The sequence below is a fragment of the Schistocerca cancellata genome, chromosome 8 (assembly GCF_023864275.1).
Source record: "Schistocerca cancellata isolate TAMUIC-IGC-003103 chromosome 8, iqSchCanc2.1, whole genome shotgun sequence".
Classification (NCBI taxonomy): domain Eukaryota; kingdom Metazoa; phylum Arthropoda; class Insecta; order Orthoptera; family Acrididae; genus Schistocerca; species Schistocerca cancellata.
In genome coordinates this window covers 533,394,685-533,417,582 of record NC_064633.1, presented here as the reverse complement: position 1 = coordinate 533,417,582, position 22,898 = coordinate 533,394,685, and the positions used below count along the sequence as shown (strand labels likewise).

Below are 22,898 nucleotides of genomic sequence, written 5' to 3'. Positions count from 1 at the left end.
CTTTTCCTTGCCTCTTCTCTTTACCCTCTTCTCCAGTGTGGCGTATGAGACCTCTCTTCTTTCCTTTTCTTTGTTCCTCCCTTTCTCTTTCTGTCCTCCCTGTGTGTTTCTGAAGGCCGATCCACGCGTTCCCACGCATGCGTAGCCAGTGACGGGATAACACGTAATTCCCCGCCCTGGGTAAACAGGTAGGACACGTACGTACCCCCTGGTAATGGCCAGGGAGGGGTGATTACCAGAGCTGGTACCTTCTGAACATGCCGATTGGTCCCTCCGTCCGTTTCTCCGGGAGGTGTGACCTGAGGTGTGAACAATCACCTAAGGCGGGAGTGCCCTCGGAGAGTTCCCCCACAAGGAAGGAGCACACCATCGGAGACACCGGTAATCATGGGGGATACTTCTGCAATGGTTTCCTCTAAGTCTACAATTTCTGCTCACTAGCGAAAGTTTAATGAGTCCCAGCCACGGACAACTCTTCCATCAGTGCCACAGTTCCTTGTTGTTTCTCAGTCGGACGAAGGTCAAGACTTTTCCACAGTCAACCCTTTCATTATTCAGAAAGGTGTTGACGCAGTTGCAGGTCCTGTAAAGTCTTGTTCCTGATTACAAAATGGCACCTTGTTGTTAGAAACAGTCAGTGCCCTCCAGACCCAAAAATTGCTGGGAACTTCACTCCTACACACCTTCCCTGTCTGGGTGGAAGTGCACCGCACTTTAAATTCATCACGTGGGATGGTTTATACACGCTCACTCGACAGATTGTCCAATGAGGAAATTCAAAACTACCTGTCTGACCAGGGCTTAACGGCTGTACATAAAGTCATGAAAAGGGTTGACATGGACTTGGTACCAAACTGTACTATCTTCTTGACATTTGACGGAGTTCAACTTCCATCGAACACTAAAGCGGGCTATGAAGTAATTTCAGTTAGCCCTTACATCCCCAACCCTACATGTTGCTATTGGGGTCAGTGGTTTAATCATACCAGCCACTCGTGTTCCAATCCGGCCAATTGCATTATTTGTGGCAAGGATGCCCATGAGGGTGCTTGTCCACCTCCATCCCCTCGTTGTATCAACTGTATGGGTGACCACGATGCTTCCTCTAGCGATTGCCCCATTTTCAAAGATGAACAGCTTATTCAGGAAATCAGAGTGAAGGAAAAGGTGTCTACATTTGCTGCTCATAAGTTGTTTGCCAGTCGAAAGCCCACTGTGCCTCCAGCAGGTAAATATAGCACTGTCCTTGCATCTCCTCGGCCTACTAAGGAGGCAGCCATGCAGACTTGTGATCTTACATTTAGTGCCACGGTCATCAGGTTGGCCAGCACAAAGATCGCCCGTCCAACCTCTCCACTATCACCTGCTCACTCTATGGCTCACCCTACATTGGCTTCTGCTAAATCACGAGCCCCAAAATCAGACACCCGGACTTCCAAAAAAGAGCCTACTCGCTAAGATTTTTTACGTACCCCGACTTCACAACCATTGATTCCTCCCTCATCTCAACGTCTTGTTTCCAAGAAGGCTCATAAGAAACCAAGTTCCTCTCCTTCTCCGACATGGCGTGTCTCATCTACAGCGCCACCTGGTGGTAACCGCCCTCGTCTGTCCTCCGTGTCGCCAAGGTGTGCACTGTTGGCGGCCGATCGCTGGTGGCAGGAACTGCCCCTGAACAACCTATGGATCAGGATCTTCTGCCTTTGGCTGAATGCCATTCCACACTGTTGGCCAGCTCTCAGCTGTCGTTGAGTTGAGAGCAAGCGTGGTAAGATTCTTCGCTTTTCTGTCCACCCTATGTCAATTATCCATTGGAATATCCGCGGCATTAGTGCCAATCGGGATGAATTGTCGATCTTCTTATGATCCTAGTTGCCGGTCATCTTCTGTCTTCAGGAAACAAAGCTGCGTCCCCACAATCGCTTTTTTTTCCCTCATTTTCAGTCAGTCTGGTTTGATCTCCACTCTGTTGATGGCACTTCAGCACATGGGGGCTCATGATTCTTCTCCATGATACTGTCCATTACCACCCAATCCCCTTAAACAGTTCCTTCCAAGCTGTTGCTGCCTGTCTTTCTCTTTCTGGATACACCTTCTCTCTCTGTACCATATACATAACATCATCCACACTGATGGCAAGAGCTGATCTCCTTCATCTCCTTGGTCAGCTCCCGCCCCCCTATTTGCTGGTTGGCAACACTGCGCCGACGCGGACTCTTAGAGTATTTGTTGCATTAAATAATTATAAAAAACGTTGTTATTAAGCTGTTTTTAAATGTTACAGTTGTTATAAATATAATCTAAGTGTTGTTAAATTAGTAGGAGTGTTAGTGAAGTATAAAATAAGATTAAACGGGAAGAAGCATATTTTTCTTCTCGCGCCTGTAGTCCGAATCCTAGGCCTAATTTCACGCGTGCGAATCGTAAGTAAGCAGTGAATTAAACATATAGGTAAACGTTTCCTGAGGGTATAAATATAATATAAGTGTTGTTACATTAGTGGAAGTGTTAGTGAAGTGTTTAGGAAGATTAAACGGCGTAAGAAGTTTATTTTCCTTCTCGCGCCTATAGCACGGATTTTAGGCTTAATTTCAAGCGCGCGTATCGTAAGTAAACAGTGACTTAAACTTATATTTAATCACCAGTTTTTTTATTTAGTAATCTTTCAATTTATTTATATCTGTTTGAATAGTTTCTAGGGTCCTTTGTTTACGTTTTAGTCAGTACTTAAATCAGTTTATATGATTTCTGTTTTTACCCTGAGTGAGAAGTATGTGACATACCGTAGGATTGTTAGTTCCGGGGTGTGGTGTGATGGGTGCTGTAGTTTCTTTCATTGGGGCGAATGTAGTGGCGTGGGAAATGGGGACATAAATGAGGCTGACCAGTGGTATTGTAGGATCTGCAGTAGAGACAGGAAAATACTGGAACAGGAAGGGAAAATTGCAGCTCTTCAAGCTGACTTAGAGAAGGCAAGTGAGGAACTGGACAGGTTAAAGAGGGAGAAGGGTGAACAGAGGTTGGAAGTGGCAACAGGTAATAAGGGGAACAGGCAAAGGAGAGCATCAGACAGCTTTGTCATAAATCTTGAAAATAGATTTGACCTGTTGCCTCAGTCAGGATCGGATGAGCCTCATGTAGCTGAAGCTGTAGAAAGGGCACAACAAGCTTTCAAGGACTTGAAAAAGGTAGGGAAATTTGTAAAGAAAAAGAAAGTTCTGTTGTTAGGTAGCTCCCACGGTAGAGGTGTTGGCCAACTACTGCAGGAAAATCTAGGTCCAGAGTACCAGGTCACAAACTTTTTCAGGCCATGTGCAGATGTGGGTCAGGTAACAGAGGATGTAGGTTCTTTATGCAAAGATTTCACGAAGGAGGATGCCGTGGTTATAGTGGGTGGTCTGGGAAATAGCATTGACAGAGACTCTGAATATTCTATAGAGAGTGACCTGGTGAAGATAGCATCAGCAACGAAGCATACGAGTGTGGGATTTGTGTCTGTGTTGAGACGCCATGATTGGCCTCATTTGAACTCTTCCGTCAGGAGGGTGAACTTGGAGTTGGAGTGGCTGCTTAGGACGGATATAACATCCCATATTGGTTTGATTCCTGTGGATGCTATCGATAGGTGGGACTACACTAGGCATGGCCTTCACCTCAATAGGAAAGGGAAGGGAAAACTGTCTGGGTTGATTGTAGAAAACGTAAGGGGGGGCACTGACACAAGTGGTAAAATACCAGTGGTCACAGGTGTCAAAGGAATGCCTTTTTTAGGATAGGGAAGGGGGAAAGAAAACGAGTTTTAAGAGAGATTGGCAGACACACTCAGTTTGAGAAAACAGATGAACAGGAGTCAGATTTTAGCATACAGATTCCATTTGAACAATGTTTAACAGAAAGTAATCAGAAACTGCCAGTTCATCTTCGCCAAAGCAGTTATAATCCCATTAGTATGCAGTATCAGTTATCTTTATTACACCAGAACATTCCGGGACTCAGAAATAAAATTGATGAACTACTCATTTGTATTGATGAAATGAATTCATCTAACCAAATTGACATAATCTGCCTCTCTGAACATCAAGTGACCACTGGCATAGATATGTTAGACATTTCAGGATTTAAGCTAGCTTCCTACTTCTGCAGAGCAGATATGGATGGAGGAGGAGTTGCCACATTTATTAAAAATTGCCATAAATTCAAGAACATTGATATTAATAAAGTCTGTTTAGACCAGCATCTAGAAGCATGTGCAACAGAAGTAGAGTTCCATAACAGATCCTGTATAATAGTAACTACTTACCGAGCACCTGCAGGAAATTATAATCTATTCATAAATCATCTAGAAGCTCTTTTGTGTTATTTAACAGGAAGAAGCGAAGAAATTTTGATTGCTGGTGACTAATACAGATTTTCTAATGCAATCTTCCAGTAAACATTTACTGCAGTTAGTAATGTTGTCTTTCAATCTAACTCACACTGTAAACTTTCCAACTAGGATCACTAAATCCTCAAGGACAGCCATTGATAACATTTTTATAGACAAATCAAAGGAACAAAATCATATCATAAAACCTGTAATAAATGGACTGTCAGATCGTGACATGCAGCTCCTTGTTTTAGATGTAAATTCTGAGCAGATTATCAAGACTGCTAAGTCTGAGTACAGGAGAGTAGTCAGTCAACCAAAAATTGAGTGTTTTAGAAAACTGCTCAAAGATATGAACTGGAAAGATGTTTATAGTGCCCAAGACATGAATGAAAAATATAATACATTCATGAACAATGTCAGTACCATGTTTGAAAACTGTTTTCCTCTAAAAGTTACTCAAATTAAACAGAAGTCTATAATAAGACCATGGATTACACAAGGAATAAAGATTTCCTGTAAGACAAAAAGGAAAATGTATCTGTCGACCAAGAATAGCTCCAATACTGATGATTCAGCTAAATACAAGGAATACTGTAAAATACTTAAAAAAGTAATTCAGACATCTAAACAAATGCACTACGAGAAGAAGATAGCAATGCCAGGGAACAAAATAAAAACAATATGGGATATTGTGAAAGAGGAGACTGGTAGAACCAGAAAGGAACAGGAGCAAATAACATTAAGGGTAGATGACACATTAGTAACCGATGGGCATAGTGTGGCAAATCTATTTAAGGAGTACTTTATATCTGTTACTGATAGAATGGGATTGGCAGGATCAGTAAATAATGCCCTTGAATATCTGAAACTAGCCTTTACAAATAGCTTCAGCTACATGAATATGTCACTCACTTCACCAAAAGAAATAACTTCCATAATAAAATCTCTGAAAACAAAGCATTCTAGTGGTTACGATGAAATATCAACAAAGTTAATTAAGGCAAGTTCTTGTGAGTTTAGTACAATTCTAAGTTACTTGTGTAACCAGTCAGTTATAACTGGGACATTTCCTGACTGGCTAAAATATGGAGATGTTAAGCCTCTATTCAAGAAAGGGGATAAAGAGATACCATAAAAATACAGACTGATTTCACTTTTGCTAGCATTCTCAAAACTTTTAGAAAAAGTAATGTACAGCCAGCTTCTCAACCATCTGACCACAAATAACATATTATCAAGAACACAGTTTGGATTTCTGAAGGGTTCTGATGTCAAGAAGGCTATTTACACCTACAGTGAAAATATACTTAATTCATTAAATAACAAATTACAAGCAGCAGGTATTTTCTGTGATTTGTCAAAGGCATTTGATTGTGTGAACCACATCCTTTTAAATAAATTAGAATTCTGTGGTGTCACGGGCAGTGCTGCAAAATGATTCAAGTCATACCTCACTAACAAGAAACAAAGGGTGTCAGTGCAAGGGACTAGTGAATTAAGTCATCAGCCATCATCAGAATGGGAAGAAATTACATGTGGTGTCCCACAAGGATCCATCTTAGGGCCATTGCTTTTTCTTGTGTACATTAATGATCTCTCATCAGTTACACTGCCAGAAGCAGAGTTCGTTTTGTTTGCAGATGACACAAGTATTGCAATAAATAGTATGTAGAGTGTAGTTCTAGAAAGATCTGCTGATGATATGTTCATGGGTATTAATAAATGGTTTAAAGCCAACTCATTGACATTAAACTTTGAAAAGACTCACTACATGCAATTCAGAACCTGTAAGAGGTTTCCACCCAGCATATGCATAAAGTATGAAGAAGAGCAGATAGAAGAGGTTGACAGTCTTAAATTCCTTGGATTACAACTTGATAATAAATTCATTTGGGAGGAGCGCACCACAGAACTGCAGAAATGCCTTAACAAATCTGTATTTGCAATTCGAGTGTTAACAGACATAGGCGACATAAAAATGAAAAAACTTGCATACTTTGCCTACTTTCATTCCATAATGTCATATGGTATAATATTTTGGGGTAACTCTTGAAGTCAAACAAAAGCTTTCAGAGTCCAAAAGCGTGTAATACGTATTATTTGTGGAGTAAATTCACGGACGTCATGTAGAAACCTCTTCAAAGAACTGGGTATACTAACCACTGCCTCTCAGTATATTTACTCCTTAATGAAATTTGTCCTAAATAATATATCTCTTTTTCCAACAAACAGCTCAGTTCATACATATAATACCAGGAACAAAAATGATCTGCATAAAGACTTAAAAGCACTTACTTTAGTTCAAAAAGGGGTCCACTACTCAGGAACACTCATCTTCAATAATTTGCCAGCAAACATAAAAAATTTAGTTACAAATAAAGATCAATTTAAAAGGAGCCTGGAAGACTTACTAGTGGCCAACTCCTTCTACTCCACAGATGAATTTTTTAATAGAAACAAATGATGTATTGTATATATTCATACTATTAGTATTGTTATTTCAGCTAAAAAAAATAATTGACATGTTACACATACACGAGGATCTCCTCAGCATGGATCTATGGAACGAAAAACTAATCTAGTCTAATCTAATCTTGGTGGTTGGGGACTTCAATGCCCACCACCCGCTTTGGGGATCTTTGCGTCCTTGTCCGCGAGGCTCCCTATCGATTGACATTTTCCACCAAGCAGATCTCGTTTCCCTCAACACTGGGGAACCTACATTTTTGTCTGCCTCCATGACGAGTCTCTCTCATTTGGACCTTTCGGTCGGTACTGTTCAGCTAGCTCGGTGCTTTGCATGGTTCACTCTTGCTGGTACACACTCAAGTGACCATTTTCCATGTGTCCTTCGATTGCAACCACAGCTGCCATCTATGCACCCGAGACACTGGAAGTTTTCCCAAGCCGATTGGACACTTTTTTCGTCTCTAGCGATATTCGATGACCCTCATTTACCGAGCATTGATGATCACTCATGTTACAGAAGTTGTTCTTACAACTGCGAAACCTTCAATACCTTGCACCTCCGATTTGCCCTCCCCCCCCCCCCCCCCCCCCCCGCCCCCTCCAGTTCCTTGGTGGAACGAGGCGTACCGTGACACAATACGTGAGTGGCGACATGCTCTTTGTGTTTTCCGCCACCATCCTACTTTGGCCAACTGTATCTGCTTATAAGCAGTTATGTGCTCGATGCTGTCACGTCATCCACAATAGCAAGAAGGCAAGCTGGGACTTCTTTACTAACTCTTTTAACACCTTCACTCCTTCCTCAGAAGTTTGGAGTCAAATTCAATGGTTATCTGTCACGCCTAGTTTCTCTCCGATCTCTGGGCTCACTGTCGAGCATGATACCTTAGTGGACCCCGTCACAATTTCTAACTCATTGGGTCAACACTTTGCTGAGATTTCGAGCTCTTCAAATTACCCGCCAGCCTTTCTCCCAAAGAAACGTGCAGCGGAAGTGCGACCTCTTGCTTTCTCCTCTCAAAATAGTGAAAACTATAATACTGTTTTCTCCATGCGGGAACTCCAACACGCACTCTTCTTCTTGATCTTCCGCCCCAGGACCGGATGGTATCCACATCCAAATGTTGCTGCATTTATCATACCGTAGTCTGCGTCACCTCCTTCGCCTTTATAATCGAATTTGGGCTGACAGTACTTTTCCCAGAAGATGGAGGGAAGCTATCATCATTCCTGTTCCGAAACCTGGAAAGGACACACATCTTCCCTCTAGCTATCGCCCCATTTCCCTCACGAGTAGTGTGTGTAAGGTTTTGGGGCGTATGGTGAATTGCCGTTTAGCCTGGTGGCTGGAGTTACGAAGCCTTTTAACACCTGACCAATGTGGTTTCCGAAAGCATCGTTCTGCAGTTGACCAACTTGTTGCTCTCTCCACTTATATCATCTCAGGAAACGCCAAACAGTAGCAATATTTTTTGATCTGGAGAGAGCATACGATACCTGTTGGAGGACAGGCATCCTCCGCACACTTTTCTCTTGGGGCTTTCGAGGTCAGCTGCCCCTTTTTATTTGTGAATTTATGGCAGAGCACACATTTAAAGTGCGGGTGAACACTATTCTCTCCTGTACTTCCCCCCAAGTAAATGGGGTACCCCAGGGCTCCGTGCTAAGTGTTGTACTGTTTGTCATTGCCATAAATGGAATTACAGATTATCTCCTTCCTGATGTCTCGGGCTCCCTCTTTGCGGACGATTTTGCGATCTTCTGCAGCTCTCAATGGACCAGCCTTCTTGAACGCGCAGTGGTTAGACACTGGACTCGCATTCGGGAGGACTACGGTTCAATCCCGCGTCCGGCCATCCTGATTTAGGTTTTCCGTGATTTCCCTAAATCACTCCAGGCAACTGCCGGGATGGTTCCTCTGAAAGGGCACGGCCGACTTCCTTCCCAATCCTTCCCTAATCCGATGAGACCGATGACCACACTGTCTGGTCTCCTTCCCCAAACCAACCAACCAACCAACCAACCTTCTTGAACGACATCTTCAAGGGTGTTTCAATCGCCTCCACTCTTGGAGCATCGAAACCAGCTTCCGCTTTTCTCCCAGTAAGACAGTTTGTGTCAATTTTTGGCATCGTACGGAGTTTCTTCCGCCTTCCCTACATCTAAGCCCTGTCAACCTTCCATTCGCGGATGTCGCTAAATTCTTGGGTCTTATGATCGACAGAAACTGTGCTGGTCCTCCCACGTTTCCTATCTTTCAGCCCGCTGTCTGTGATCTCTCAACACTCTCCATGTTCTGAATGGTACCTCCTGGGGAGCGGACCGAGTGGACATTCTCTGCCTCTTTCACACCTTAGTGCGCTCGATAATGGCCTACGGAAGCATAGTTTACTCCTCTGCTCGGCCGCCTACTCTTCGGGCGTCTTGACTCTGTCCACCGCCGTGGATTGCATTTAGCATCTGTAGCTTTTTACACCAGCCCTGTGGAAAGCCTTTATTCTGAGACTGCTGAACCTCCGCTGTCCAACCGGCGAGCTGTCCTTCTGAGACGTTATGCTAGCCATCTGTTCTCTTTCCTTCCACTTTCCTAAAACTTTAACAACTGGGGGTACAGCACCGCTTTGGCTCCGCCCCCGGACCTGCCTGCTCTCTGACCTTTGTCATCTTCCAAAGGATGGTACCCCTTCACTCGTTTATCATCGGGCATTTGCTGCTCTATGCGCACCAATGAAGGACGCCACATTTATTTACACTGTTGGCTCAAAAACATCATTTGGTGTTGGGAGTGGCTATATTGTATTACTCTTTTATGGCATGCACGTTGGTCTACTCTTCCCAATAATAAATTGCGGGACATGAAAGCTCTTCATTGTGCTTGGACCTCTTCCTCCCAAACACGTCATCGGGAGGAGGTAATTTTAACTAGACTCCGGATAGGGCACTGTCTTTTTAACCATCGACATCTTTTAAGTGGCTGTCCTCCCCCACTTTGTCCCCACTGCTCTCAACTGTGGACGGTGAGACACCTTTTACTTCAGTGCCCCTATTTTACTTCGTTACGCTCCCGTCTATAGCTGTTGCCTGATATAGCTTCCATTTTAGCAGATGACACTCGCTCAGCCGATCGCGTCCTCGAGTTTATCAGTGTCAATGAGATGACATCGGTCATTTGAAGCTCTATTTGGGGAAAACAACCCTCCCTTCTATAGTGGTTTTCTAAGCGTTCCTTCTGTTTTTTTTAGTTTCCCCACTTTTTGACTTTCGCTCCCATTGCTGCTGATTTCCAATTTCTACCTAAGCCACAGACCGGGTACTAATGACCATAGCAGTTTTGCACCTTAAAACCATAACAAAAAAAAAAAGGAAAAAGGAAAATTCTGTTATAATCAGGCTAAAAAATTATGTTAATTTTTCATCTATTGCAGATAGCTTTACTATCATAACATCTGCAGCTTTACTACTTAAATGTCCAAGTTGGGCTGATATAAACTACAATAAAAATAAATTAAAATATTTAGAATAGAAAAGACATCTCTCTGCATATCTATTATTAAACAAATCCATGTTTTGAACACTTGTAAAATAGCATGTGTATGTATGTTTTTAACACCCCTTGAATGAATAACTCTTCTATATCTGTGTTGAGAGTATATTCCATGTAAATCACCGACTGTGAATTGCTCTAAATATGCAGTAAAGCTCTGGTAATCAAACAATGGAAAATCCAGGATGGAATGTAAAAATGTAATTAAAAGGGTAGTTGCTACTCATCATATAGCGGAGATGCCGAGTTGCAGAAAGGCACAACAAAAAGACTGTTGGAATGTTAGCCAACAAAGTGTTTGTCAAATATAGACCCCCCACCACACACACACACACACACACACACACACACACACACACACACACACACACACACAGAGAGAGAGAGAGAGAGAGAGAGAGAGAGAGAGAGAGAGAGAGTCTCTGGCAGCTTTTTTTGTAATGGACATATAGTACATAATTTTTTGCCTGATTATACTAGAATTTTCATTTTTCTGTGTGCTTTATATAGCATATTGTACTGCAAGTTTCTAGTTACAGAAATTAGTATACCATAATTGAGTTATCTGTTTTCCTATTTTGGAATGTAAGATATGTTGACAATTCTCTTTCGCACCAGCAAAGATGTTCCTCCCCTCTGACATGTGGTAGTACAATGTCGGTGATGATGTGTGAAGTATGGCTTTGACAACATCGAATAACAGCTGATTGTAACTGAAAGCTTGTGTATTGAGTGTCCACAGCTTTCACATATTGTAATGTGGTCATGCAAATGTAATGACATGATTTCACTCACAAAAGAGTTTGATATGGGCTGTGTAAAATGTGGCCTCAAGTGTAGAAATTTGGATTATGTGCCACGTGTAACCTAATACATCATGTAATGTGTATTTGCATGTAAGCAGAGGTAAAGGATTGTGCCACATCTTTAACAAGATTGTTTTATGCCTTGTAGATTTTTACAAAACACACACTGATGGATCATGTGAGGGGGACTAGGACTCCCCACTCATCCATCTCCAAATGTAATCAAATTTGGTATGAAGATTCTATATTGTCTTTGACAGTTACATACCAAATTCCAATTCAGCATCTTCAGTGGTTGAAGTTTTAGGGGCTTTTAAAGAGAGGCTACTCATCTTCGCATCATGTATAAAGGTGCAAACGTGCCAGGCTTTTTTTTAAAGTTCTAGCAAACATTTGGTCATAGCTGTAATATACAGAGACAGCTTTTTGTGCTGAGTCCCACCATGGCAAAAATCAGGTATTTAGCCACACCTAAATACAGACACAAGCCTCTAAAGTGGCTGAAAAATTCATCGCACTATTCTGAGTGCAAAGCTTTGACCATCCACTATTATTTTGTATATAAACCAATCACACCAAAACTTCAGAGGGTTATTCATACCTATGATGTCTATATATGGATCAGATTTAATAAACATTGGATGCCTAGATGAACAGGTATACAGCTGCAAAGTTGGCCAAAATTTTCTATGTGCAAATTTTAGGGTATGTGTTGGGGGCAATATCTCAACTGTGTCTTGTCCACTCCTTTTCTTCTTGCCACACCTGTAAAGAGCATGCCTTAAGCTTTCGAAGCTATATTGTTTAATTCCTGGATCTTGCATTTTGATGAGTAAGAATGCGTTTCTAAAGTTATTATTTTAGCACTTCGAGAAGATTGAATAGTGAAATGTTTTGCTCATTAAGTCCCATGATTAATTTTTATATTCGAGTATAAGTCCCACGATTAATTTTTATATTAGAGTATATAAATCAGCTTAAAACATTAATTTAACACATGCCATAAAACAGGTATAATACACAACACAGCAAATTTGGGGGCGGAAAAAAAGGTCAGTCCACTTTTGGTTAAACAGTTTTTTTTGTCAAGAACAGATTGTGGGTAACTGTATTGTCTTCCTGGTGATGATGTTGGTGGTGCATCTATAGTCATGAAAATATGCCGCTCAGGAATTCAGCAGCTGCCTATAGCAGTTGGCCAGTGGAAGGAATGAGCTGAATCGTATTGGTGCATAAAGCTCATGAGGACACCTTGTTGTTCATGTGAAACATTACATGCATTTCCAACCCTCCAAAAATTGTCATATATACATGCAACATACTGTCCTGGTTGTAAACTTGCAATTGAGATTGCTGGAATTTCATCTGCTCTGAAGGCATTAACTGTGAATGCTGTAGCATCATTGAAAGTTGTGCTTACTCTGAACTGATTACAATTAAGTGGCTTAAATTAATGATTTTCTCTTGTTCCAGAAATTGTATGTCCTCTGACAAACCTTGTTTCACGATCAAGCTGATTTTTTTCAGTTCCTTCTTTTGGTACATAAGGAAACTACGCCTGTAATAATATCATCACAGAATTTGAACAAACCACATGGAGTCAATATTTTGTTATCTAAGGGCCTCTGGGGACTAGTAAAGGCTGCTAGTCTTTTTTGGAGTTCTCCCAATGCCATCACAAGGTGAGCCATGCGTGGCCACCCATCCTATGCCTCCTTTTTCAATGACTCCTTTGATCGCCAGTATGGGGCATGTCCCTCTTCTCTGTTACCTCCTGGAGTTCGCTTTCAGCTCTTGCTCTGGTAGCTCCGCTTCATGCGACCTGCAACTTTCCCGGTGGGTGTGAACCCTCCACTGCCTTTGCTTCGTGCGGCGACCCGTTGCTTCGTGCGGCGACCCGTGTTCACCTTGGTCTTCATTCACTTCTTAAGGACACTACTCCGACCGCACTCTATCACCTTCAGTTTCATGACCTTCACATGGAACTTTGCGATAGCACCTTTGTATACACTGATGGCTCTCAGACTGACCTTGCTGTCGGGTGTGCCTTTGTCATTGGCTCTGAAGTTTTTCATTATTGACTTCTGGAACACTTTTCAGTATTTACAGCAGAGCTCCCTCTATCAGGCTACGCAGTACATCCGGCGACACAGGCTTTTCATTCGCGTAATCTACTCAGACTCTCTTAGTGCCCTTCAAAGCCTTTGTGTGCTGTGTACCGTCCATACCTTAGTGCAATGGGTCCAAGACTGTTGTCACTTGCTCACTCCTGAAATGTCACTCTGGGAGGAAACAAGGCTGCTGGTGCTGCTGCCATGGCTGCACTCTTTGTACCTCAGCCCATTGGCTCTTACATTTCCTTTGATGATCTCTGTGTTGCCGCCTGTCAGTATGTGGTGTCACTTTGGCATCACCACTGGTCCTCCCTTCAGGGGAGCAAGCTCTGGGTAATTAAAACTCTCCCAGCGACTTGGACGACCGCCTCTTAGCCCTGTCATTTCGTGCACAAACTATGCATCAGATGCTGGCTGCCCATGCATTACAACAGTGCCGTGTGCAACCTTGTCTTTGTTAGGACAGACCACGTGTACCCATCCCACTCCTGCGACACCCAAGTGCTTTACTTCTTCATCGGTTTACAAAGTGGACAACACCCAATGTATGTCATCAACATTCCTAGGCCAGTTTCTGCCCGCAGTAACCATTCAGCCCCTCAGTGCAATTTACGGGCCCCCACCTGAGATGAGAAATGTGTGGCGTGCTGATACTGACTGTGGTTTCCACCTCTCCGAACGTGCCTCAGCTCGTCATGTAAACAGCCCGGTAGGAACATTTTACTGTGCTGCTCCACGTACGTTCTCTCTTCCACCCCCTCACCAACGCAAGTAAACTTGCAGGGGTTTTCTCTCGGTTGCAGCCGTTCACCCACTCGCTTTTCACAAGGCACCAGCCATGTCTTCCATGCCGGACTTCCGTGACGCGAATGTTGCATCAGGCAGTTCTACAGCATCGTTTCCTAGTGCTTCAGTGCCATTCTCATCCACTCTGACAGACTGCTCGCTTGCACCCTATGAAGTGCCATCTGTGTGGCTGCACTGGTCCGGCATCCACGTCATACAAGTGATACGAGGGACTCAGATACAGAACTAGCTGTGACTTCATCGCCACCACCAGGCCGCTTACCGACCCTGCCCCTGTTACCCAAGGACAACCCAGCAATGTGGTTTGCACTGGTGGAGAACTTGTTCGAACTGTACCAAGTTACCGACAACAATTCAAAATTCCTGTGCCTCACAACTCAACTGCATGAGCACACAGACCTAATCTGCGACCTACTTCTGATGCCACTGCTAACTTCGAAGTACGATTTTGCAAAACGTACTATCATCGAGGGCCTCTCGTGTTCCCCACAAGAGGTTATTCTGCAAATACTGTACGAGGAACATCTCTGCAACTGCACCCTGTTCGAGCTTCGGCGCCGGCTACGCCTCCTGGTCAGCAAGCAAGTGATGCCAGATGAAACCCTGTGGTCAGTGTGCTTATCAAAACCGCCTACAGATCTCCAGGTTCATCTCGTCCCTCACACCCTGGAATCCATTGGTTCGCATCTGTGGATGGCAGACCAGGTTTATTCGCTCACACACCAGCAGGAGCTCATGTAACAGGTTGGCACTCCTGCACCAGTAGCTCACCTGGCCACAGGCAGGGGCAGGCTGCACTCCGTCCCCCAGACTGCTGCACCACCTGACACTCAATACACTCACCCTCTGCCCACCGAGCCACTGCATATCGCACCTACGCTGACCGCCCCGTTGTATGAACCCCATCACATAGAGGACAATTGGCTGCCTCCTCTCTCAGTGTACCCTGTACACACTGTACACACTTTATCCAGCGATGATGCATAAAAGTGCCACCCCCCGTGCAAGCATCCAGAAAGCCAATAGTCCGATAACTGGCAACTCATGCTACATTCCATCCACGCCTCTGTCCCGTTGAATGGCCGCCTTTATGTCAAAGACTATTCTTTGAGTCACAACTTCGTGTTGGACACCGGCACTAATGTCTCAGTCATACCTAAATCGATGGTCACATGCCCCCTCACACGTACAAACTCATCTACACTCCAGACCTGCGGTCTGTCAAGCTTCAGTTTCACCTCTCTAACAGCCTCTCCCTCCCTGGATCTTCCAATTGACTGATATTGCAAACCGATCGTGGAAATGGACTTCTTATCACACCACCACTTGTCTCCAAATGTCGTTCAGTGTTCTCTGCTTCACCCCACTTCTAACTCTCACATCCCATGTGACTGTGCTCCACCACCTGCTCAGAGTGTAAATGCCTCTAACTGATCAATGCTTCAGTGTGCGGCTCTCGTGAGTAGAACTTGTGCAGCTGTGAATCGCGTACTGATGGAAAGTGCCAAGACATGTCTCGCTTTTTTGGGTCTTGGAGAGCCCAGGCTCTTCCACTGGAATGATTGTTGCTTTGTCTCTGGGTCATAACCATAAATCCAGCTCTCGTTGCCGGTGATAACTCGTGACAAGAAGGTTGGATTATCAGATGTGGTCTGACGAAGGTTCGTGCACAGTTCAACACGCTGTGCCTTCTAATAGGCAGTCAAGATCCTTGGAACAAATTTTGCGGCAACACTACACATGCCCAATTCATCAGTCAACATTCGTTGATATGTCGCATAACCAATACCCACTTCATCCGCAAGGCCTTGAATGGTTCGACGTTGACCCACACAAACCAATTGTTGAAGTTTGGCAACAATGTCTGGCATTGTGTGGCTAACAGGCCGTCCAGTGTGAGCATCATCTTAGATGCCTGTACTGTCAGCCCTGAACCGAGCATGCCACTCAAACACATGCCTACAGCTCACGCTCTGTCCCCCAAACACTCGTTGAAGCATTGCAAGGGTCTCCGTAGTACTTTTCCCGAGATTCGCACAGAATTTGATACACACACACTGTCCTATTCACGGGTCTATCGTAAAATCACCACACATCAAACAGAGAGTAATACGGAAATCATTGTGGACGCACAACACGCCCTCCCAGCTGAATGCCACTCTGCACACTGACTCATCAGATATGCAGCTCTCGCCACCTAATGGTGCAAAGATCTACTATTCCTACTTTCCAGATGGCAGTACCAGTCCTGAAAATTTTGGATTCCACCTCGTATGTGTGATTGGACAGCAGTAGCAAGTGGTGATTGAATACAGGGGAGTAATTCATGGTGAGCAGACAAAGAGCAGGAGTGGCATGGATTGGATCAGGATACTGTATAGGTTGGATGGGCAACAGAATACTAATTTGATGGATGAATGTAGGATTCTGGTAAATTAGCCCTCATCCCAGGATACAAGAAGTAGTTTTAAATGTTGATGAAGTAAGTGATCAATGTTTTCATGGAATGATTGTCATTGAGTGATAAAGGAAATGTGAAGGATGAGGGAGAAAAAGTCGCACTTTATACTAATTTTATTCAGCACCGTGCAGTAAATCAAACTGGACTGATACAGTGAATTAGCCTGTGATAGTGAATTAACCTGTGATTTGTCCAGGATAAGTTGGCACTGCATATATCACACGCCAACCCTAAAAATAACCACCCAGCACCAGACCCATCACAATAGTTCATCATGGCCCAAGCAATACCGAATCGAAGAGTAGGGCCATGCATGAAAACTCTGATTTGATTCAGTGATCAACAGTCAACTGAGAATTAATCAGTATGCAAAATAACACAATGGTGATTGCAATATGATGGTGGTAACTATTCATCCAGCCAGGTAATAAATAGGTGGCCCAGTTCCTATGTCACTAGTAATGCTGTGGAGGGGCTTGGGAATTAACCTGTAGCAGTGTTGCCTGGATGCTGTCCACTAGATCCTTGTCTGACAACACTGATGTACCTTGCAGACAACAGTGACTGCTGTTTAGTGAATGGCTCACAGTGATGATAGGGTATTGATGTTACAAGAAGAAATAGTGTAGGAAATCCATTTTCAGGTATGCTGCTTCTGAACCACACTTTGGGGACAACTGCAATATCTTCCGGCGAATGTGACAGGGGTTTCTCTCAAATGAATCTTACAGGCACTTCATACAGGTCATCTATCCTTGTACGGACAAATTATCAGGATGGTAGGGCCTCCTCTCACTCAATTCAAACGTAATAAATATGTAGATTCATGGATGCTCCAAGGTTGTTATTCTGCAGTTTATTACAAAAGCAAGAACTGCTCTAGAAACAATGTGTGTGCACTAGAAGTATGATAAAATTGTGGAAGTTACTGGAATAAAATCATCTTTGGGTGTACTGGAACCTTGTCTTTCAGGTAAAAAGCACAGATGACCACTATCAGTTTTACTGTAGAGAAGTAAACCCAAGCCATTGTGTGTGCTGGCATTTCAGAAGCAATGATCAGGGAACTTGGAACAACAGTCATACAAGATGGAATCTCGGTATCATTGTTTTAAGCAGCTCCCAGGTTCACTATGCTGTTCATTCACTTGACTTGCATTATTGTCTGCTTCACCTACTATCTACCTACTGCTTAATATCCTTCCTCTTCCTCAGCTGGTACTTGCTCTGTTTGCAAGTTTTCACTTTTTATTTCTGCTCTCCTCTCTGTTCCATACCAGTATTCCTCTCTTTGGCCTTTTATGTTTTGGTTCCGTGTTCACTACAAGTTTGATGCTATCATTGGACTTCTTATTTCTCTCTTTTTGTTTCGCCATTTCCTAAAACTTTGCAGTATTATTCCAATTTGTTTCATCATACATATTTGTCTTGGTTCTGGTTCAGTTCCATTACCAGGCTGAGGCTTTGCATCTACAGTGTTTTTGTTGTCTTTTTGCCAAGTTACTGATATGTTTGTTGGGTATTCAACAGATTTTCCATTTTGGTACAAAATATGTCTGTCAAGAAAGGCACATTAATTTATAGCTCTTGCAATTATTCACCATTTTTGCAGGTATGCTAGTGGAATCACCATTTTATCAGCAGATGAGAGTGTTGCTAAAAATGTAAGGAAGTCAATGAATTATGGCAAAGTACAGGACAAAGTGATCTACAACTATTGGTTGGTTGTAGTAGGGCAGCCCCAACCTGATTCCGGCTCTGAGAACATTGGTATCACATTGAAAAAAGGACCTGGACAAAAGGAATCACAGGTAATTTGTATAACAGTTAACAGAACATTATTGCACTCTTGTTCTCTCCTTTTTAAAAATTTGTTTATTATAATTGTGTAATATTCACAGGTGATTCTTGAGACAAAATGGTCAAAGCAGTCCGTGAAACGTCAAGAAATTTTTCCTACATTTGTAGAGTACTCCACATTGGAAAAGGGATCTCTTTGTAGCCTGGTAGAATTCAAAACATCACGCACAAAATGGCATTTTATTAGGATTTACTCAGCATATTTGTTGAGTCCAGTTTTAGGAGACCACCTTTATGGCGGAAGAGTGCAGCATGTTCTTGGTATACCTGTAGCTATAAGTCCCTACAGTGATCACGCAAAGTTGCCTCAGGTAAGCACAGAAAAATTTACTGTTATGCTCATTTATTTAATTTTTGTAGACACTGTATAGCATTGGTGTAATTAATGTATAAGTGAAATTTGCAAGGGTTCATTGCAGTTGGGAAACTAACATTTTTGTTGGTTTCTTAAGAATGGGTTGATTTTCAAAAACTTTTACGAAGGCACATTTGTTTTCTATTTAGCAATTACCAGCACAGTGATTGAAAGCATAGGATCATTAATTCACTCAGCATATTTCTACAGAACATTAATGGATTTCCAGTTTTGACACAAGTTTTGCTAAATATCACTACCACAGCTTTTGAACACTTCACAAGCACAGTATAAATGAGAGATATCCTGACATACCTGAATTTATGAAATCTGCATTTTATTAAACATCTGTTATGATTCTCGCTTTCTCAGTGGTCACTGTTGCAGAGTGAAGTTTCACAGATATTCATCATTAATCTCTTGGGTATTTGCCACACCCCAGCTTTATTAGGCTTACTCAGCCATGTGGAGCTATCAATTTTTCATTCATTTCTAACTTATCACAGGTTCCGAATGGCTCCCAACAATTATGTTCTCAGTCAACTTCCAGTGTCAGGGGTGTGGCCACTGGAGGTTTGTAATAACTACTCTACACAAAGACTTCGGGCCAACAATCCTTCCAGACTGCCATTGAATGTAAATAGTAGTAACAGAGCATACCACTGCATAATAATATGTAGAAGAGACATTCAAGAGAATTGCTGGAACTACTAAATACACTGAAAGGTTACATTCACTCAAGTCTCTGAATTACTTGTTGAACTTCATGTTGATGTTGAGTCATGCTGTTAACATAGAGCCAAAGAACAGTGGAACACAGGGGCAAAAGAGGAAACAAAATTACGAAGGTAGTTAATAGTGATTTGTGTTTGCCAGAGAAACGTACCACTATGCGCTCATTGCTTCCACATAGTTAAAAGTTTTAGCGGTCACAGTAAATCTGCCATTTCAATTTATAGTATGCTCTGTATATATTCCATCACAAGGTTCTGTAGACAGTAAAACATGTAAGGGCTTCTGAAACAATTCTCTTTTGAATTCCTTTTATTTAGAAGACATCAGTGGATGCTGTGTGCTATGAGACCCTCCCCCATTCACTCCAAGGACAGAGCAATTGAGAGACTGTTACTGTAAAAGGTCATTTGCATATTACATTCTGGACAAATATCTGCACGAGTTGTTTCCCATTATGGATCTCTTCCTGTACTATCCAGCCCCCACAGATACTGTTTAGTGGAAAGTGAACAACATTTACACTGCATTGGCTACTTTACCCTCTGGCTCCACTTGTCAGAGACAACCGTACTCAAAAGAAGGCCATTGTAATGGGATGATCAGATGAGTAATCTGGACACTGTGGAGCCAACACTACAGTAGCACTCAGGACTAGGTGATGGCATAATACCATTATCTTTCAGCCAGCCCAGAAGAAAATCAGACTCAGTGGAATTGGAAATCACGTCCAGCAGTCAGTAATAGGAGAATGACACTCAACGCATGTGTTTAAGAGTAGATCAAGTAGAGAGAACTTTGCAGCCTTTTGGAAAGAACTGTGTGGATACATTTCACAAAATTTATAAACAGCTTTACACCATCAGCAAATGTATGGGAGTTAATCAAAAGTATATTAGGGAACAACAACTTTTCCCAAATACCTGGCAATTGAATAATGGTGTCCCAACAAACAAGCTGTAGGGATAAAATGTAAATGATGTTGCATCATGTATGTGATTTTACTGCCTTTCACAGTATTAGGAGAGAGTGAGATTGGAGTTCTCATTCAACAACTCAAAAGTACAGAACTGCCCCTCTCTGTGTGATAACTGTAGTTTGTAATGCATAACACAAATCCTTCAAAACAGAGTGCGGTGGGGCTTCCTGCGCTAACCAAGAATATACCAAACTCTTTAATGAAGATTTGTATCTAGACATAAGAGGAGACATTTGATACTGCTTCTGAAGCCAGGGAACAACAGATTCCCCATGTGCTTCTAACATAGTGTTAGCCCACAGAACCAGAGGGTTAACCAGACACTTTCAATATGCGTATGACAAACAGCATTCCACACTCCACCTCATCCAATTAGATGGAACACTACCTGAATATTTTCTTACCAAAGAAGTATTTTTATTGGAATCTTTTATTTGGAGAAAGTGTATCATGGCAGGTGAAGATGTATTTAATTCATTTGGACATCATGTCCCACAAGCAGCAACTGCTGTACACTTCAGTAAGGTAGGCTAACAATCAACTGACTAGTGTTGGAAAGAAGCTGCTGCTACTTTAGTTATTTTAAGTAGATGCTGTTTATCTTCTATCAGTGCTCCTTTTTTCAATATCAGTGCAGTCTAAAAGCAAGGGGAAACTACAGCCGTAATTTTTCCCGAGGGCATGCAGCTTTACTGTATGGCTAAAATATTCTGGAGGTAAAATAGTCCCCCATTCGGATCTCTGGGCGGGGACTACTCAAGAGGATGTTGTTATCAGGAGAAAGAAAACTGGCGTTCTATGGATCGGAGCATGGAATGTCAAATCCCTTAACCGGGCAGGTAGGTTAATAATGAATAAAAAAGAAATAGGAGTGCGGGTAAGCTACTACAAACAGCTTAGTGAACGGATTATTGTGGCCAAAATAGACACTAAGCCCATGCCTACTACAGTAGTACAAGTTTATATGCCAACTAGCTCGAGAGTAGGAAAAGGGAGAGAAGGAAACATAGTGGGTGAATATGGATTGGGGGTGAGAAATGAAAGAGGAAGCCGTCTGGTAGAATTTTGCACAGAGCATAACTTAATCATAGCTAACACTTGGTTCAAGAATCATAAAAGAAGGTTGTATACATGGAAGAATCCTGGAGATACTAGAAGTCATCAGATAGATTATATAATGGCAAGACAGAGATTCAGGAGCCAGGTTGTAAATTGTACGACATTTCCAGGGGCAGATGTGGACTCTGACCACAATCTATTGGTTATGAACTGTAGATTAAAACTGAAGAAACTGCAAAAAGGTGGGAATTTAAGGAGATGGGACCTGGATAACCTGACTAAACCAGAGGTTGTACAGAGTTTCAGGGACAACATAAGGGAACAATTGACAGGAATGGGGGAAAGAAATACAGTAGAAGAAGAATGGGTAGCTCTGAGGGATGAAGTAGTGAAGGCAGCAGAGGATCAAGTAAGTAAAAAGACGAGAGCTAGTAGAAATCCTTGGGTAACAGAAGAAATATTGAATTTAATTGATGAAAGGAGAAAATATAAAAACTCAGTAAATGAAGCAGGAAAAAAGGAATACAAACGTCTCAAAAATGAGATCGACAGGAAGTGCAAAATGGCTAAGCAGGGATGGCTAGAGGACAAATGTAAGGATTTAGAGGCTTATCTCACTAAGGGTTAAGATAGCTACTGCCTATAGGAAAATTAAAGAGACCTTTGGAGAAAAGAGAGCCACTTGTATGAATATCAAGAGCTCATATGGAAGTTCTAAGCAAAGAAGGGAAAGCAGAAAGGTGGAAGGAGTATATAGAGGGTCTATACAAGGGCAATGTACTTGAGGACAATATTATGGAAATGGAAGAGGATGTAGATGAAGATGAAATGGGAGATATGATACTGCATGAAGAGTTTGACAGAGCACTGAAAGACCTGAGTCGAAGCAAAAGAGTAGATAACATTTCATTGGAACTACTGACGGCCTTGGGAGAGCCAGTCCTAACGAAACTCTACCATCTGGTGAGCAAGATGTATGAGACATGCGAAATACCCTCAGACTTCAAGAAAAATATAATAATTCCAATTTCAAAGAAAGCAGGTGTTGACAGATGTGAAAATTACCGAACTATCAGTTTAATAAGTCACAGCTGCAAAATAATAACGCAAATTATTTACAGACAAATGGAAAAACTGGTAGAAGCCGACCTCGGGGAAGATCAGTTTGGATTCCGCAGAAATGTTGGAACACGTGAGGCAATACTGACCCTACGACTTACCTTAGAAAATTGATCAAGGAAAGGCAAACCTACATTTCTAGCATTTGTAGACTTAGAGAAAGCTTTTGACAATGTTGACTGGAATACTCTCTTTCAAATTCTGAAGGTGGCAGGGGTAAAATA

At 42.4% G+C, this 22,898-nt stretch overlaps 1 protein-coding gene across 1 annotated transcript in view; it reads left to right on the top strand.

The window, feature by feature from the left end:
- The window catches only part of LOC126094547 (mitochondrial mRNA pseudouridine synthase RPUSD3-like), a 104,997-nt gene that overhangs the window by 22,524 nt on the left and 59,575 nt on the right, over positions 1-22,898 (top strand). Inside the window, exons 3-4 of the mRNA XM_049908980.1 lie at positions 18,183-18,381; positions 18,472-18,741. Of these exons, the coding sequence (XP_049764937.1) occupies positions 18,183-18,381; positions 18,472-18,741 (469 nt within the window). The remainder of the gene's footprint in view (positions 1-18,182; positions 18,382-18,471; positions 18,742-22,898) is intronic.